Below are 17,096 nucleotides of genomic sequence, written 5' to 3'. Positions count from 1 at the left end.
GGGGAGCCTTACTTTTGTGTCAGAGAAGGAAATTCATAGCTGTACGCGTAATGTCTGCTCTGGCGATGATGAGAGGAGTCTCAAAATAGCCAATGCTGTGGCTTGGAAGGCCTCCACAGATGAAGCCTGACTTCTGGGTAACTCCCATCGTTTCCCTTTTTCCTTTCAGTTAACACTGCATTTCTTAATATGGTCATTTATGGTGCCTGTTCTAACGTGTGGTCAAACCCCCAAGTCTCCCTTTTTACACAGGCGGTTTCAAAGGTATTCACTTATATAACTATTATTAGTGGCAATAAGCAATAAATATCGTCCAGCTGTAAGGAAATACCGCAGGAGTCTCCGAGGACAGAAATACAGGGAGTTGACGGCTTTTTATGAACACACTGACGCAGTAAATGTAAAAGGTATAAATGAAATTTCGGATGGAGAGGGCCAATTTTTTTCTTCATTTTCCGTGGGTGTGGTTTTAAGACATCCGTTTGGGGGACTGTGAAGCTGTACTATAGACCTCTATACAGAGTTGAGAGAAGCCGATAAGGGAACACAGAAGTTATCCACTTAAAACCTTATATTTCTTACATTTTATTATCTTTTTAGAAGGGGGATCAGACTGCTTTCGGCTGATTATACCGCGGATGGGAAAACGTTGCGATCCTTTCATTGTATTTCTCAGACCGCGGATTTAATACTGAACCACAGCAATGCCGAAAACGGTAAGTGATGCAGAACCGGCATACTTTAAAAATGTTTTTCTGTGTTCACGTTTTGTCAAATATTGGATCTGTAGGCACAGTCTCACGTGTTGAATTTTAAAATTATTTTAATACGATTTAGCAAACACTTGAAACATGTTAACTTTCTCAAATGAGCTTTTGATTTGTCAGTCAAAAGTATCATGCCTCTTGAAGTCCGTATCATCTGGCTGTTACACACAACTGCAAAGAACTGCCACACTATAGTGGCCAAAATTGTGGAACGATCTATTATTTTTGGTATTATGTTTTAAAAAGGACTACACGAATATGTTGTAATGTTTAAAAACAATCAATGAATGTCAAAAATATCTTACATTGGACGATTGAATGAAGTTCTACAATCTGTAAAAATTGGAAGTGTTTCCATAATCTTGGCCACTAACATATGGGAGAAACTTGTATTAATTCTTTCTCCTTTGGGGTATAAAAATCGACGGTCACACTTTACTTCAGGGGACATGAATAATGTAGTAGTACACGCTTACTTAATACAATAATTAACCAGTTACGTACTGAGCCCACACATGTTCATTTTTAATCAATTATGACAGTTTGTATTCAATTCAGGCACTAAATTATACAGGTAACTTATTAGCTAATAGTGGTAAGACCACATTAGTGGACGAAATTTACTCATTAAGTAATTTACTACTCAAGAACAAACAATGAACTAAAATAGGTTTCCCCATAAAATACATGAACTCGTGACTGATAAATGATGAATGAACATGGGATCGGTACATAACTAACACTCAGTTACTGGTTAATTAAAGCATTAAGTAAGTGTGTACTACTACATTATTCATGTCCTCAAGTTAAGTTACCAAATAGACTAAAAATGAATGCCTTTCAGTGTTATTTAAAACAGTTAACCACTAAAGCAACATATAGAGCAGGGAAGTTTTTTTTAACAATAAAATTTTCATTCCTGCATCCCAGTCAGCCAGTAAGTTAGTCACTAGCTGAATCAGTCAGGAAATTTAGGAATGTATTTATGTTGACTACTCCACCTTGTTATTCATAGGTTTTAAAATCCATTCATTATATCACAAACCACGTGCATAGCACTGAGTAATTTTCCTCTTCCGTTTTATCTGTGTCTCAATTTTTAAAATAAAAGCTGAATTAATGAGGGTTGCCTCATTATTGAGCCTATCAAGGGAAGCTTTAGGAATTGGCTGAAGTAACAAAGCAGGCTTCACATTCACACAGTAAGACCAGGTTCTGAGTCACTCGTTCACTGTGGGAGGAAACAGGACTCAGGGGACACCCCCACCAGCACAGGAAGAACATGCAAACTCCATACGTACAGAGGAAGGGCCTCAATCTGGCCTTCAGTGTGTTGTTTTAATTTTTCAAATTTTTGCACATTCACACCACCTACTACCGTAAGCACCTTGATATGAGAGGCAAATAAAATCACGTTTTCAAAAAACTTAGTTCAAGTTCAAGCTTGAAAGTTTATAATTTTTTTGGGAAAATGTCGATTTGTCTTTTCTTTTTTAAACGTGGATTATGAAGTTTTTGTGCACATTACGCTAATATGAGTAATCAAATAAAACAAGATATTATCAAACCATCTGACAGAGGCTTCTTATCTAGGATATGTTCGCTGCTAACTGCTTTTTAAATTGTCGGGCTGTTTGCAAAATTACAGTGCATGTCAGTAAGAGCGCTGATAAGAATAAAAATGAAAATAGGAATAAAAAATTTAAGACTAGTTACAGTTATAGTCTATTATAGAGTCTTTGCTGTCGTGTAACTTGCAACTTACATTCCATACAATCAGAAATTCTGTTCATCTATCTTCTAGCCACTTATCCTGGTCAGAGGGCCTGGGGCCTATCCCAGGCAGCATGGGGCACAAGGCAGGGGCCCATCCTGAATGGGACATACCATTATGAATTACGTAGGGGTGCTCCCCTGCCTTGTGACCTGTGCTTCCTGTGACTGGCTGTTGGCTCACCATGAAACTGCATTGGATCGGCTGTTATGGAAAGAGACAGGTGGATGGGTGGATGGATGGAGGGATGGACAGATCAGTGAAATTCATAAGAATAAAAACTTGCTAAAGAATCTATCAGATTCTTATCTACCCTAGTGGCCAAAATTGTGAAAACACTTCGAGTTTTTAGAGATTGCAAAAATTTAGTAGAGCAACTCCAGTTACTAATTCAATCATTCAGTTTATGATACTTATGAACATTCTTTGATTGTTTATAAACATTGCCACTGATCTGTGTTGTTATTTTTAAACTGTGATGCAATAAACCGCTAGGTGTTTCTCCAGTTTTGGCAACTACTGTAAACTAAATGTCGTTATTGCTTTCAAATTTGATGTGTGTTCACTTTTCAGTCAAAGCTAACATTAAACTATTGTATTATCTGTAAAACGGCTGCAACATCATTGTATAATCTTAAGTTATTTAGGTATTGAAAAAGCCATTTGAATCACGTCAAGCATATTAACAAGCAAGTCATATCAAACTAGGATTATGTTCTAGATGTGATTTTGCTTTTCTGATCTGTGGTGTCACCAACAGATCAATGTACGTGTCATCACAATGGATGCAGAACTGGAATTTGCCATCCAGAGCAACACAACTGGCAAGCAGCTCTTCGACCAGGTATTTCATCTTATTATTATTAATATACTCTCAGTTTAAATATGAGAAGCCCTGATTGGCTGGATGTTGATACAATGACATCATAGTCGTGAGTATCAAGACTATGAAGTAGTTTTGGATGTCGTCACACTACCTGAGCCACTAGCCTTCTGTAAGCCAATGTATCTCCCACACCGTATTTATGTGGAAATATTTTACATCTTACCCAAAGAGACAGGAAACATAATGACCATTCAGGCCCTAGACTGAAAGGGGCGGATGACGTGTGAGCCTAGCCTGAAGAAATTCTCTTTCTCTGCCATGGAAATAGGGCATCGGTCCTTTGAGACACTGAGTGTGGAGCCAAGGAAAACTGTCGGACAGAGCCCTTATTGTGCATTTAGTAGTGTCTCTCTCGGACTATGCCTGTACATGGCAAAAATAAATTAAGCTGAGAGGTGACTTATCACTTTTTTATGGAGACATAGAGAAACGTGAAATGTGTAGTTATATAACAGGATGACGCATGGGTGAGAAGGCTGCTTAAGAGTTTGTCATCCCCTAACGACTATGCAAGAAGTTATGTCAAATAACGGTTGTTGTGGATATTGAACAGCACCAAGTCTTTGCAAATTTTTCATTTTTTTTTTAAGCTCGAGGGTAAAGGGAGACTAGGTGCTGCTGATTTAGTGGAACTCCCACTGCGCTTTAGGCTCCATAGGTATGGAGGAGAATGCGAAAGCAATTCTCATATCATTCCCAATGCCACACCTAAGTAGAAGTGGAGGGCACCAGATTGCATTGTATTTAAATAGCAATTGAGCCAAACTCATGAATCACATGCCTAAAACGGCTTGCCTGCTATTGGCTGATAAGATTGTTTGGGTGAATGCAGACAGCCTAGTCTTTCCTATCCAGCTTTTCTCTTTGTATTTGAATGGAAAGAAAAAAAAGCCAAAGTCAAACATAATTCTTTTGGGATTGCACCAATTTAAGTACCTCACCCGTGACAAAAAAAAATCTTCACATTGTGACAGAAATTGACTTGGCGATTCGGTGGGTTTTTAAACGCTTTGTTTCCCATGAAAATCAACGTTGTGTTTCCTTTATCATTTTAACATTTATCATCATCTAAAATGCCACCACCCATAACTCTCCCAAATCCTGCTCATTAATCGTCATTCGCTACCAACTTTCTTTGAAGGTGGTTCTGACAATTGGGCTACGAGAGGTCTGGTTCTTCGGACTACAGTATGAGGACACCAAAGGGTTCACTACGTGGCTCAGACTCAACAAGAAGGTGGGTTCTTATTATAGTGAACGATCTGCAAGCCCTTAAACTAAATTACAATTCTTGGTTATTTCCTTTTGACCTGTATATTCATAGTCGGATCTCCATCTTCCTGGTTGCCAATGGTTTCTTCATGCATCTCCTGACCTTCTGAGCGTTATACACTGACCCTCCAGTCCACTCTTCCCTTCCAGGTGACAGCTCAGCATGTCCGCAAAGAAAACCCGCTCCAGTTCAAGTTCCGGGCCAAGTTCTTCCCTGAGGACGTGTCCGAAGAACTGATCCAGGAGGCCACGCAACGGCTCTTCTTCCTACAGGTTAAGGAGTCCATCCTCAATGATGACGTCTACTGCCCTCCGGAGACGGCAGTGTTGCTTGCCTCTTATGCGGTGCAGACTAAATACGGCGATTACAAATCAGACATTCACCTGTCTGGGTATCTGTCCAGTGACAAGCTGCTGCCAGACAGGTATGTCTCATTTATGGTAAATTCAACTTAGGGCATTGAATTCCTTTTGCTATAATGATATTTTAATTTCCACATTAATTATGTAGTATTACTTCACACCAGTGATTTTCTAAACATTACAAAAATGCATTTTGTTAAATGGAAGCAATAAAACATTATTTATTAACATAATAACCCACATATTACTTTGTGCCTCATATTACTTTTATTCATTAAATACATCTAGTTATTAAAAAGCCCAGTGTTCCAGGGAAGATTCTCTTGAGTCCTCTGGTCAGAGTGACATTTTCTTACTGGGAGTTTTGACCGAAATATCAAGATGTATGAAACTTAACTCAATAAATTTCAAATTTCACAATAAAACCCAATAGTCAGTGCTGGTTAGATAACCAGTAGCATACTGTATCATGGACCTCCAGTTACCTGTATATCTGTATTATATCTTTGGAACTATTACCCAGACTCTCTGCTCTTGGAAGATCATGGTTGTGATGTAATAAAATGTCATATTAATGAACTTTGGAAGAAAAATTGTGTCTGGTTTCCTGATGATGAAATGTGATGAAGTATGCTAAGATAGACATTTTTCACATCTTGGCAACATGCAAACACAGTTGAACAGAGTAGTCTGAACATCATTATACAAACTTACAGTCACATTCTATAAAACATTCCTTATTAATACCATCATTGATTTTGAGATGCAGTAATGGACTATGCTTGACACTGTTAAATAATGCATATGGATGTGAGGCACTGATGATGGTATTTACCATCAGCCAAAGTCAAAGCATTAATTTATGGTAATTGTGAATGGAAATGTATCCTTAATGCATGTGGTGGCACCAGGAGTAACATGTCCTTCGTATTGCGTCACCAGAGTCCTGGAGCAGCATAAACTGAGTAAGGAGCAGTGGGAGGAGAGGATTCAGGTGTGGCACGAGGAGCACAAGGGCATGCCAAGGTGTGTACTGTGTTGGCACGTGTACTCGGGACACACAAGGACCACAGCTTGCACTAGGGGTGTTTCTCAATATGCGTTCTTGACCATACTTGTGTTCTTGTGCACCTGTTTTACTGTACGTCATCTTCCATTACTGAAGACCAAAACTCAAGAACAGAAGTATGGAAGACGGTAAAAATCCCTGGACGTGGTTCTTGCCCAGCCCCAAATGTGAAGGATGCAACAACTGCATCCTCGCCAACGAGACCAATCCCATGATTCATTTCGCTCCAAAGTCATTCTTGGGAGGCAAGTTTAGCAAGAGCGGTCTGGCAAGGACCACAAGTATGAGCGTTGCGTTCTTAATATTGAGATTCACCCTACAATTTTGTCCTGCGGCCATGTCATTAACTGTCTTCCTTATTTCCATGTACTGGTAAATTTTGACTTGAGGTCAATTAATGAAGAAGGAAAGAAATAACAGGGGAGTAGGGTTGGGTTTCAGCGTTGGTAGGGACCAAATCAGCCACAAACCTCCCGTCCCCTAAACACACAAGGGACCTACGCCCGTGGACTAGATTGGAGTATTAGAATTATTCCCGAAAAACAGCCGAGGTTGAAAGTATTTATTGTGGTAAATCAGAGTAAGATGTGCCGTGTTGCATATTCTCCTGTTTGCACTGGGTCCCTCATCTGTTTAGGTGACTAGCTGTTTTCAAATTTTCCATAGGGTGTGGCTTTATGTGCGTGTGTACCCTGCGATAGACTGGCACCCAGTTCAGGGTGTTCCCCTGCCTTGTGCCCTAGCTCACCACAACCCGGCACAGGAAAACGGGCATGGAAAATGGATGGATGGAGTTTTCAGTTAGAATATGGCAGACACAGAGTGGGCAGAATTTCTCAGAGTGCACAAAGTGTGGTGGCATCAAGGAGAGAATTTAAACTGGCTGTTGATTTTTAATGAGCCTTAATGTTGTTGGAATTTAAATTATGTATAAGTGGTCAGTGATCTGTAATATAATTTGAATTTTTTTTTTTTTTGGGTCAAATGAGTGATTCTCAGATTAAATTATGTATTGCAGAAAAAAATGAATATTCTCTCACCTTCCTCTATTAACTTTGTGTAACAGACACAGCAGCGCATACCTGCTTATTAAGACACATTAAACGCGAGCAAAATAAAACTTTTCTAGGTCTGTTTTATGTATGCAATGCAAAGTATAGTTTGCATTAAACTACACTCACGGTGTGTCAAACAACCACTGCTTTGGTTGAACTGAACTGACTATAATTATGTAAATTATTGTGGCAAGAGGAGAAATTAAATACAGTGAGAGGGAATTAACTAATAAGCTGTCTGCCAACAGAGAGGACTCCATGATGGAATACCTCAAGATTGCCCAGGATCTCGAGATGTATGGGGTCAATTATTTCAGCATCAAGAACAAGAAGGGATCGGAGCTGTGGCTGGGTGTTGATGCATTAGGACTCAACATCTATGAACAGAATGACAAGTACAGCCGCTCTTACATTTTTCTATCTGTCAACAGCTTGTAGCTCTTGTTCACTAGTTAAGTCCATGAAAATAAAACACTGAAGCAACTTCTTCCTCAGATTTGAATCAGACAGATTCAAGCATGTACATCGATAAATTTTGTCAGTGATTTCATGTTATAATACATTACGCGCTTTTCCCTAAACAGGATGACTCCCAAAATCGGATTCCCTTGGAGTGAGATTAGGAACATTTCCTTCAGCGACAAGAAATTTGTTATCAAACCAATTGACAAGAAAGCCCCGGTATGGCAAGTATAATTTCACAAGGCACTCATTGTAATGTTTTTCTGAGCTGTCAGGGATAAATTAAAACCGTATGTGGCTCAAATTTAATGACGGATAGATTAAAAAAATCTCCAGAACAACACCGACCCTCCCCTTCCTGTCAAAGCAAAAAAAAAAACATGATGAATTGGGGAAAATAGAGTCATTAAAATGAAAATAATGACACATAATTCAAATTTGCTGTTTTATTTTACAAAATACTTTAATTATTGTTATTAAATTGCATCCTACTGGACAAATGATTGGAAGGTTGAATGAATTAAAATGAATCACGTGTATTTTTTTTTTTAAGTCCAACAAGGTCATTATAAAAAGTAAAGTCTTTTGTTTTAAAAGTAGTATTAAAAAAGTATCAAAACCGCACAAAATATAATTAATTATGAATTTAGCTAAAAATCAACAGCTATACATTGTATTAAAAAGCAAGTGGATTTGATGTGGATTTTTGTGGACGGAACCACGCTGTTTCTTGTATACTTCGTATAAATATGCGCCCATGAGATAAGGCAACCAAAGCCTCCTACCACTTTGAGATTCCTTTATGTATTTTGAAAATTAAATATCCCATCCAGACCATTATGGCATTGTAATGTTCCTATTCATTGTTTATTCATTGTGTGTTTATTTTATATCCTCTCTGCGGTGTGTCGCAGGACTTTGTGTTCTACGCACCTCGCCTGCGCATCAACAAGCGCATCCTGGCCCTGTGCATGGGCAACCACGAGCTGTACATGCGGCGCCGCAAGCCCGACACCATCGAGGTGCAGCAGATGAAGGCGCAGGCCCGTGAGGAGAAACACCACAAACAGATGGAGAGGTGAGGTGCAGAGGAGGGATGGGTCAGGGACATGGATGCACGATGGCTTCGCGTTAAAGAGATAAAGATGCATAGCGCACTGCTGTCTTATCACAGTGATGAAAAGCCTCTGTAAGTATGTTTCAGTGTAATCTTTAGGAAAAATGACTTAGACTTTTATCTAATATATTTCTTTTATTGCCTTGGTATTGTTTATTGAGCCGGTGTTGGGCATAACCTGTGGGAGGTATCTCGGCATCTTGGTTTTGGTATCTTGTCTTTATCCGGGGGCCCCATTATCACCATGAAAGGGCACTGCTGCAGAACGAGAAGAAGAAGAGAGAGATCGCTGAGAAGGAGAAAGAGAAGATTGAGCGGGAGAAAGAGGAGCTGAGAGAGAGGATGATTCAGAGTGAAGAGCAAACCAGAAAAGCCCAAGAAGGTCAGATGTTACTATAAAGCTTGGATTTTAAGCTGCTGTTGTGCTTGCGAGGTCAAAGGAGCTGCCGTGGGTGTAGTTACCAGCCTTGATCACATAGCTGACATCACGGGTGACAAACCAAGTGGTTTTGCTAAAATCCACTGTGAATGTATCCAGGCGTTTAGCGGCTGTCCTTGCGGCACAGTTAAGTGTGCAGCCTATGGGAATTTGTCTTGTGTCTTGGATTGAATTTGGATATGGTTGTCATGACATGTGCTTGGATAGAGTAGCAACCTACATGGATACAAGGTGCCTATAGGGGTATGTTGAACTAAGATGCTGTCTTGAGCATTGAGTGTTGAGCAAGCAATCAGGAGTCCGATCATACCGGGAAAACGGCTCGACCGTAACTGCGGTCACCCCGGTCTTTCATTAGAAATGCTTAATTGCAAGTGAGATAAAGCACTGTGAAAAAGTCTTAGGCAGCCAAAGAAAATGACTGTTAAATGATCTTCATGTTGTTGTAAAACTGTGCTATTATGCCTGTCAGAGTGTGTTAGTCTTTTCAAATCTTCTGCTAAAATCTCCCCAGTGTTTGCAGCCCCCATCCAACACACCCATGTAGATTTTGACTCGACCCCCTAGCACATCTCATAGAGCTTTTTTTTGTAAAACTAATTAAATTAATGAATTGAAGTGAGCTGGTGGTGAAATTTAATAAATACATGGAATGGCTGAGGTGCCCCTAAGGAGAGGTTTGGGAAATTAAGCGGCGTTCATCTAGCCATCCAACAGAATATCAGTAACATTTTGGAGAACAGAAGAAATTCTTACTAGTTTTTTAATGACACTATATTGATTCCCAAGGGAAAATTCTCGTTTTGCCTACCCCATCTTGGTCTCTATGACACATATATATGTGAGAACAAGCTAGTCTGCGAAGGGCAGCCGCCTGCAGCAGCACCCATGGATATGGGGGTTAATGGCCTTGCACAAGTGGCTGTTCTGCCGAGGATGGGCTCAGTTCGGCGACCTTGTGATCACAAGCACAGAGATTTAGCCCACTGAGCCACACGCTGCCCCTATTGTGTTACTCTTACATTCTCTCTTTATGATAGCTAGACTTACGATGTTTCTACTTTACGATGATGCGGTAGTGATGTACATTCACTAGTCATCAAACTTTACATTTTGATTTGTCCGTGGTCTAGTGCTATTCTGTACAATATACTTTCAGCATCCACACTTATGGTCTCTGTAGGGGCCATACAGTGTTTAACAAGATATCGCATTGTGTTATTATTACGTCTGACTAAATATTCCCAAACCCATGATGTTTACTAAATGCCCAAGTGTGTCACCTCATATCATATTCAACTTACGATATTTTCAACTTACGGTGGGTTCATCGGAAGGTAACCCCGTCGTAAGTCGAGGGGCATCTGCATAGGCGTGGAAATGTCTCCTTAGCTTTGGGAGTGTTCCTCACGCAGCGCTGGAGGAGCAGATGAAGAGGGCCATAGAGCTGGAGCAGGAGCGGAGGTGTGCGCAGGAGGAGGCGGAGCGCCTGGAGAAGGATCGTAGGATGGCTGAGGAGGCCAAGGCTGCCTTGCTGAAGCAGTCTGAGAACCAAATGAAGAACCAAGAGATCCTGGTATGACAGAGACACTCATATTACTGTTACTGTTTCCATTACCATATGCATTCCATCTGCTTGGCAGGATAGTGTTTTCAACCATGTACCTGCAAATCACATAACTGAAAAAAGTTCTGATTATAATACATATAATATTTCAAAAAACAAAATACAAGTACTTGAACCTGAGCCTTTGGACCACACTTTCTAGGAATGCCATGTCTATAAGAATCTATTAACACATCAATAACACATTATAATGCATTCATAAAGCATTATAAATATTTTATATTTATAAAAAGGCATAACACATTATAGCCATGTTAATTATGCTTTATGAAGTTCTTTATGAATCTAACATGCACTGTGGATACCTTCATAATGCAGGATAAAGCTTTCTAAATCCTAATACTAACCATTATAATGCATTATGGAGGTATATACAGTGCATTATAGATGACAGCTTCAAGTAAAGTGTTACCATAATGACTACATCCCTGTATTCAGGTGTTGTCCTGGAATTCAAATGGCTGTAATCAGTACTTATGATGCCAAACATACATCTTCATATGCTTAATGAAAACACGGCTGTTTGAAATGTCCCCTTTCTCTCAAGAGTCCTTGAGAAAATTGCTGATCTCCAACTGCAAAGGTACCTGGACACCAACAGTATACTATACCATAAATATACAATACAAGTTTCAGTGAGGCTTCTGCCAAAATCACAGCACTGAAACAGCTTTAACCAGAGTTATAAATCTTGTGTAACTCTTTTCTGATGCAGGGAATGAAACAGTAATTGTGCTCTAACATCTTAAGATATTCATAATACCTTGTCGATGTTACCAAACATTGCTTAAATTGTATATCCAATTCCACTAAATACGTTGGAGAATTCCATTTAAAATTAAGAGCATTTTCAATTTAAGTATTTTCCATTCTTTTTGTTGGCTGTGAATAGATGACTATTTGTTCTTCTCAATTTCATGCAAACCCCAGTAAGCATGTAACCTCAGAGCTCTGTCCAGGGTCAATAGCACCAGGGAAATTTACAATTAGAGACCAGAAGAGTAGGAGTGGAGGAAAGATTCCGCCGTCTAATTGAGAATTTACGATGCAGAAATGAGCGCAGTGCAGCAGTTGACTCTTTGGGTAATGTGGTAGTTTCACACCCCCCCAGAGCTGTGGGTTCGATCTCTGTCTCTCTATGTGGCGTTCACATGCTCTCACTTTGTTTGTGAATGTTTCTTCTGGGTCATCAGGTCTCTTCCTGGAACCCTGAAGTGTTTGTGTTTTATGGTAGACTGGCACCCTGTCCAGGGCATATGCTGGGCTTCCTGGCATACACTTGCGTAGGCTTACTGTGGCGGTTATGGGAAAACATATCGATTGCTATCTAAAACATTGGACACTTTTAAGGAGAACAGATGATCAAGTGACTGATGCTGACACCTGAATAGTTTTTCCTGAACTTTCTATATGTTTCTAATAGAAATTACAGAAGTGTTTCCTAAGGATATGGGGGGGGGGGGGGGGGATTATTTGGGGGACAACGCCTGTAATACCATTAAGAGAAAAGGTTCTCTGATTTCTTTGTCAGCATCTGTTTTATCTATATCTATCTATCTATCTATCTATCTATAATTGCTTGTTGTTTACATTTAAAAACAATGTTGCTGCTGCTGTGATTGGTTGGCAGCCCATCATAGGTTGTTCCCTGCCTACCTTCTGGGACTCTGCATAGGACATGTGGGTTTACAAAGAGGATGGATGGACGGATGGATGGACGGACGGTTACTGCGCAGATTAAAACTAGTTAATTACAATGCTGTGTTCCTAGTTTTATGACATTAAGGTATTCACAGTTCATGGACCACATTTACTGAAAGTGGTATATTAGGGTGTGAATGATTTTTATACGTAATGCAGCCATTCATCAAAGTATTTTTAATAAGAACCCCGAAGGGCAGTAAAACAAACATACATACTAAGGCGAGCACCATTTGATGGGGAAGGCAATTAAGAGTACTGCGGGAATTGCACATAAACACTAGGAAGCCACGTGACCTCTGCACGCACAGTGCCTCCCCCTGGTGGGGAGGCCACAGTGCGGCAAGGTGGTAAACAAAAGCAGTGGTGTAGGTTTGGCACTGAGCATGCTGAGCATTGGATGTAGTGCCTGCAGATAGTTTTAAATTTATACTCATTTGGCTTGGGGTTAATGGCTCAGTTTACAGAAAAACCGTCTCTGTCTCCCAGGCCACAGAGCTAGCTGAGCTGACCTCTAAGATCTCGCTTCTGGAGGATGCCAAACGAAAGAAGGATGAAGAGGCCAAGGATTGGCAGATCAAGGTGAGAAGCAAATGGCATCATTTTAGTAGGATGGTGTGACACCTGTCGTTCATCCTCTCAAGGTGAACAAATCAGCTTACCTTTTGTTTTACGTTTCGCCAAAATTTGTCAAAATGGTTTTGAAATCGAATGGTTATAGGATACTTCTAGCAAACAGAATGTCAATTATCTGGTCGGTTTGCTTTATGGCAAAGGCATAAAATATATTTATGGTCCTGCTGGTCCATCTTCCACTCTAATTCAAGTTCATGATGTTCTAATGGGGGATCAATATGACTTCCTCCCTTCCTTCCTGAATAATAAAGTGGGCAAAATGGAAGATTTTCTGTGATTTTATGAACAGTATTTTGGCAGCTGGAGGAGGACGATGTTCAGTGCAAGATCTGAGCTGACGTTTCAGGAATCTAGCCTTAGATGTGCACTGCATCCCACCGCTAGCCCATCTCCAGCTGTAAATCCAAGTTTACGATATCGCTACAAATGGGAGATGAACGCCTGATTTACTACTGCATAATAATAAAATTTTGCTCCCCTGAAAGGAGATTTTGTGCTCAGTTCTTTATAATGTATTAAACAAAATGAAATATGGCTGTTCCAACATATTAGAGTAGTCAATGCATAAATTTAAATTGCTGGTACTTACAAATATTTATATTTTTAGTCATATACTGACCTGGACTTTATCATAATATATTAGGGGTTTGATAAAGGACTGTACTTAAACAAATATATTGGTTTTGGCAGGCATCGATGGTGCAGGAGGACCTGGAGAAGACTAAGGAGGCACAGAAGAGCAGGATCATGTCTTTCAATGCGGAGAACGAACACGACGAAAACGACGAGAGCAGCGCCGAGGCCAGCGCGGAACTGACGTCCGCCGCAACATGCCGGGACCGCAGCGAGGAGGAGCGCATGACGGAGGCTGAGAAGAACCAGCGTGTGCAGAAGCACCTGCTGGTGAGTGTGTCAGCCCAGGCAGGGACTGCAAGGACAGCAGGACCTCAGTGGAAATCCCATGGCACCCCAGGATCACTGAGTCCGTTTGCGTACATCGACATTGCTACTAAATATAGCCGTACATGCCCTGGAAAGTTTGAACTCGAAAACACAATGTCTCCTACTGTTTAATCATTATAGAGACCCCCCCCCGTGAATATTTGAAGTAAAATTAAACAAAAGGGACAAAAATAAAGATCAAGCAGTAACATTCAAAGCTACTATAATGTCTTTGGGTCATTGCATGTAGATCGGCAGATTTTTTTTTTACACACTGAGGGAAGAACAAAGACTGTGCTACCCAAATATAAATAAGGGATCAGAAACCATTTAAAAAATTTACTCTTAATTGAGACCTCTGTCAGATTAACAAATAACACTGTATGATTTTTCCTAAAATCTTGGGTTTGGTCTGTTAAGAGTAGATTAGGCTCTGGCTAATACTCCATTTTCACTCCTACTAAGCACTGCACTAGTTAACACTGGAATGCTAATTTATGCAGCTTTTCCCAGATACAGTTACACAAAAAATACGCTGTTGGCTCAAGGGCTGAGCTGCCAACTACAGGATAAAGGCATCCAGTTACCTAAAATAACTGCAGCTTGCAGTGCTGAAGGCTTCTCTGCAGGAAGTGTAATCCTGAATAGTCCTAATTCTAGTATTATTCCAGTACACCAGAATGTCCACCAAGCATTTTAAAAGTCTTTAGCTCTTGCCGCAGGACAAAGTCTGCACGTCCTAAAAGTACAATGATAATGGCACAGGTGGAAATGTATCCAGGAGGCAATTATTAAATGCGCTTGATTGTATTTTTTAAATACCTTCACTGATGTGCTCCTTGATTGCTAAGGGTTTTGCTGTTTTCTCTAAATACATTAACAAAGTATGTAATTACATTCAAATCTCATAACCAAATTTGCCATCCCATAATGAGTAAGCGTGTAATGACTTGAGAATACCTATCTGTGGGAGTGCTGATCTGCCTGCCAAGTAAGGGGGACGCTGAATAAAGCACCCCCAAAATGATTTATTTTACTACAGTGATTTTGTTGCGTGCGATCTGGGTGAATGACTTTTCCATTATCTGTTTCATGTCAGGCCCTGAGCTCAGAGCTGGCCAACGCGCGGGACGAGACCAAGAAAACTGTAAACGACATCATCCACGCCGAGAACGTGCGGGCGGGGCGGGACAAATACAAAACCCTACGGCAGATTCGTCAAGGCAATACCAAGCAGCGCATCGATGAGTTTGAGTCCATGTGAGGCGCGTCCGCCGTGGGACGCGCAGCAGCCTATCCGCGTGCCTTGCAGCCTGTTGCTGTGCCTGCTTCTCTACAAGGGCCAAACGCCCGACTGCAAACTTCCACAATACTGCCCTACGAAGGCAGAACACAGTAACTGCATATTTTATCAGAATTGATTTTTGACCAAAATCGAGTCTCTTAGACTCTGTTTTATCTTTGGACAAAATATCTTGGTTCCGCAATGCTTGGATTTGAAGAAAGCAAGGTATAAAAATGACAGTAGGCACAAACTCCACACTAAAAGCAAAGCAAGAGTTTCTCAGATTCAGTGTCAGCGTAATTACTGTGTTTTACCTTTATAGGCCAGAATAATCACCCTGTAATCACACTTTGGTATATTCTTCTTTCCTTGTTTGTGGTCCTTTTAGCTTGGTCCAGTCAAATGTATTTGCAGGGTAGCCTTATCACATAGCATATCAGAATTGGTGCTGTCAAAAATAAGAGCGGATCACTTATTGCAAATTAGCAAATTAATCATTCATGCAAATGCTTTATCGGTCTGGCTTTTCAGAACTTTGCTGTTAGGACAAACAACGTACCTGAATTTAAAAATTTCACATTCTAGACCAGTATTCAGTAATGTTTTAGTTTTGTACGGAGTCAGGGTACCAAGTCTGTTGAACGGTAACTGATATTTGACTAATGCTGTAAACATGACGATGAACTTTCCACACACCGTACTCGGATAAAAGAGAGTGATTCATATTTCCTTTGTACTTTGGCTATATTTTATTTTGAAGTTAATTTATTATTTTTCTATAATAAACAATGCAAAAATGCATTAGTTCAAACTGTTGGATAGACTGACTCTTCCCTGTTTGTCCTCACGTTTAACACTTTTGTTGTACTGCTGTCTTATTGGCAAACACAATGTAGACCAACTGGTTTCTGTAATGTCGGGTAAATGTGTGTTGGGCTATAAAATTGTTGTGTATTGGAACTGCTGGTTTTTATGTGGGTAATTGCAGGACCAGACTTAGAGAAGACTGTTCTATTCCATTGCTTGGAATCTTCTTGTGTATGTTTTAAAGGTTTTGTTTTTTAACCCATTAAATATTATTTAATCTGGTAAGTGCGACACAATATTTCAAATTTAAAATATAAAACATAAAATATTTTCCTTTGAGCAATGTTGTCTTATGTCACTATTATCTGTCTTTTTGAAGTTTCATACGTTTTTATGTAGTTTTAAAGAAAAAAAAATCTTTTACAACTGTATTATTGAGTCAGTATTTAAGTGAAAAAATAGGCCAGCATTGGTGTTTTCTACTTTGTTGATCCATCCGTTGTAAAGTAGCAAATACAAAGCAGATGTGTTTTTATTGTATGCACTATTTTTGAAGTATTGTGTAGCATGAATCATATTCTTGGTAAAGACAATTTGATTTATTGCATTGTAGTTTTTACTTTGACTAAACATGATGAAAGATGTGCTTCTGATTTAATTAAATCTAAAAGCTGGAAGATAAATTTGATATTATAAGTGATTTCATTATATTATATGAAAGCTATGTTTTGGCTTTTCAAAGCTGTCATTAAAATATAAGAATCAGATACCTATGTGCAAAGTATTTCTTGTATATCATAAAATCCTGCACCTCATAATAAAATTAAATAAACATGTACGTTACCTTCCACGTCGTGAATTGACTGTAATTCTTGCTGAGGCCACAAGAGGCCA

General features: G+C 39.8%; 1 protein-coding gene and 1 long non-coding RNA gene across 5 annotated transcripts in view; one reads left to right on the top strand and one right to left on the bottom strand.

Annotated features, from left to right (window-relative positions):
- The first annotated feature begins 239 nt into the window (after positions 1 to 239).
- Positions 240 to 17,052, top strand: LOC111859875 (moesin-like). Of its 3 annotated transcripts, none has more exons than XM_023842996.2 (14): positions 240 to 264; positions 601 to 716; positions 3,302 to 3,385; positions 4,569 to 4,664; positions 4,850 to 5,124; positions 6,005 to 6,088; positions 7,435 to 7,581; positions 7,771 to 7,867; positions 8,563 to 8,726; positions 9,017 to 9,147; positions 10,620 to 10,780; positions 13,022 to 13,114; positions 13,859 to 14,071; positions 15,210 to 17,052. In XM_023842996.2, exons 2-14 carry the CDS (start codon positions 705 to 707, stop codon positions 15,372 to 15,374), a joined length of 1,722 nt encoding a protein of 573 aa, XP_023698764.1. In that variant the 5' UTR covers positions 240 to 264; positions 601 to 704; the 3' UTR covers positions 15,375 to 17,052. The 3 variants fall into 3 exon arrangements, with proteins under 3 accessions (XP_023698764.1, XP_023698763.1, XP_023698761.1); XM_023842995.1 differs by lacking the exon at positions 240 to 264 and adding an exon at positions 274 to 407; XM_023842993.2 differs by lacking the exon at positions 240 to 264 and having other exon boundaries at positions 459 to 716.
- LOC111859876 (uncharacterized) overlaps positions 8,726 to 17,096 on the bottom strand; it is a 34,446-nt gene continuing 26,075 nt past the window's right edge. For both annotated transcript variants that reach the window (XR_011993608.1, XR_011993607.1), the window contains exons 2-3: positions 10,525 to 10,777; positions 8,726 to 9,023 (exon numbers count right to left, since the gene is read on the bottom strand). This is a non-coding gene — a long non-coding RNA (uncharacterized lncRNA). The remainder of the gene's footprint in view (positions 9,024 to 10,524; positions 10,778 to 17,096) is intronic.

Source organism: Paramormyrops kingsleyae, chromosome 10 (assembly GCF_048594095.1).
Source record: "Paramormyrops kingsleyae isolate MSU_618 chromosome 10, PKINGS_0.4, whole genome shotgun sequence".
Classification (NCBI taxonomy): Eukaryota; Metazoa; Chordata; class Actinopteri; order Osteoglossiformes; family Mormyridae; genus Paramormyrops; species Paramormyrops kingsleyae.
Note: the sequence above shows the minus strand (reverse complement) of the source record. Positions and strands in the feature narration are given on the sequence as shown.

What these genes read in the sequence shown, in the direction of transcription:
- LOC111859875 (XM_023842996.2), top strand. An exon ending in GAGCACAAGGGCATGCCAAG is followed by an intron (nt 6,089 to 7,434) that starts GTGTGTACTGTG and finishes GTCTGCCAACAG; the next exon opens with AGAGGACTCCATGATGGAAT. An exon ending in CAATTGACAAGAAAGCCCCG is followed by an intron (nt 7,868 to 8,562) that starts GTATGGCAAGTA and finishes GGTGTGTCGCAG; the next exon opens with GACTTTGTGTTCTACGCACC.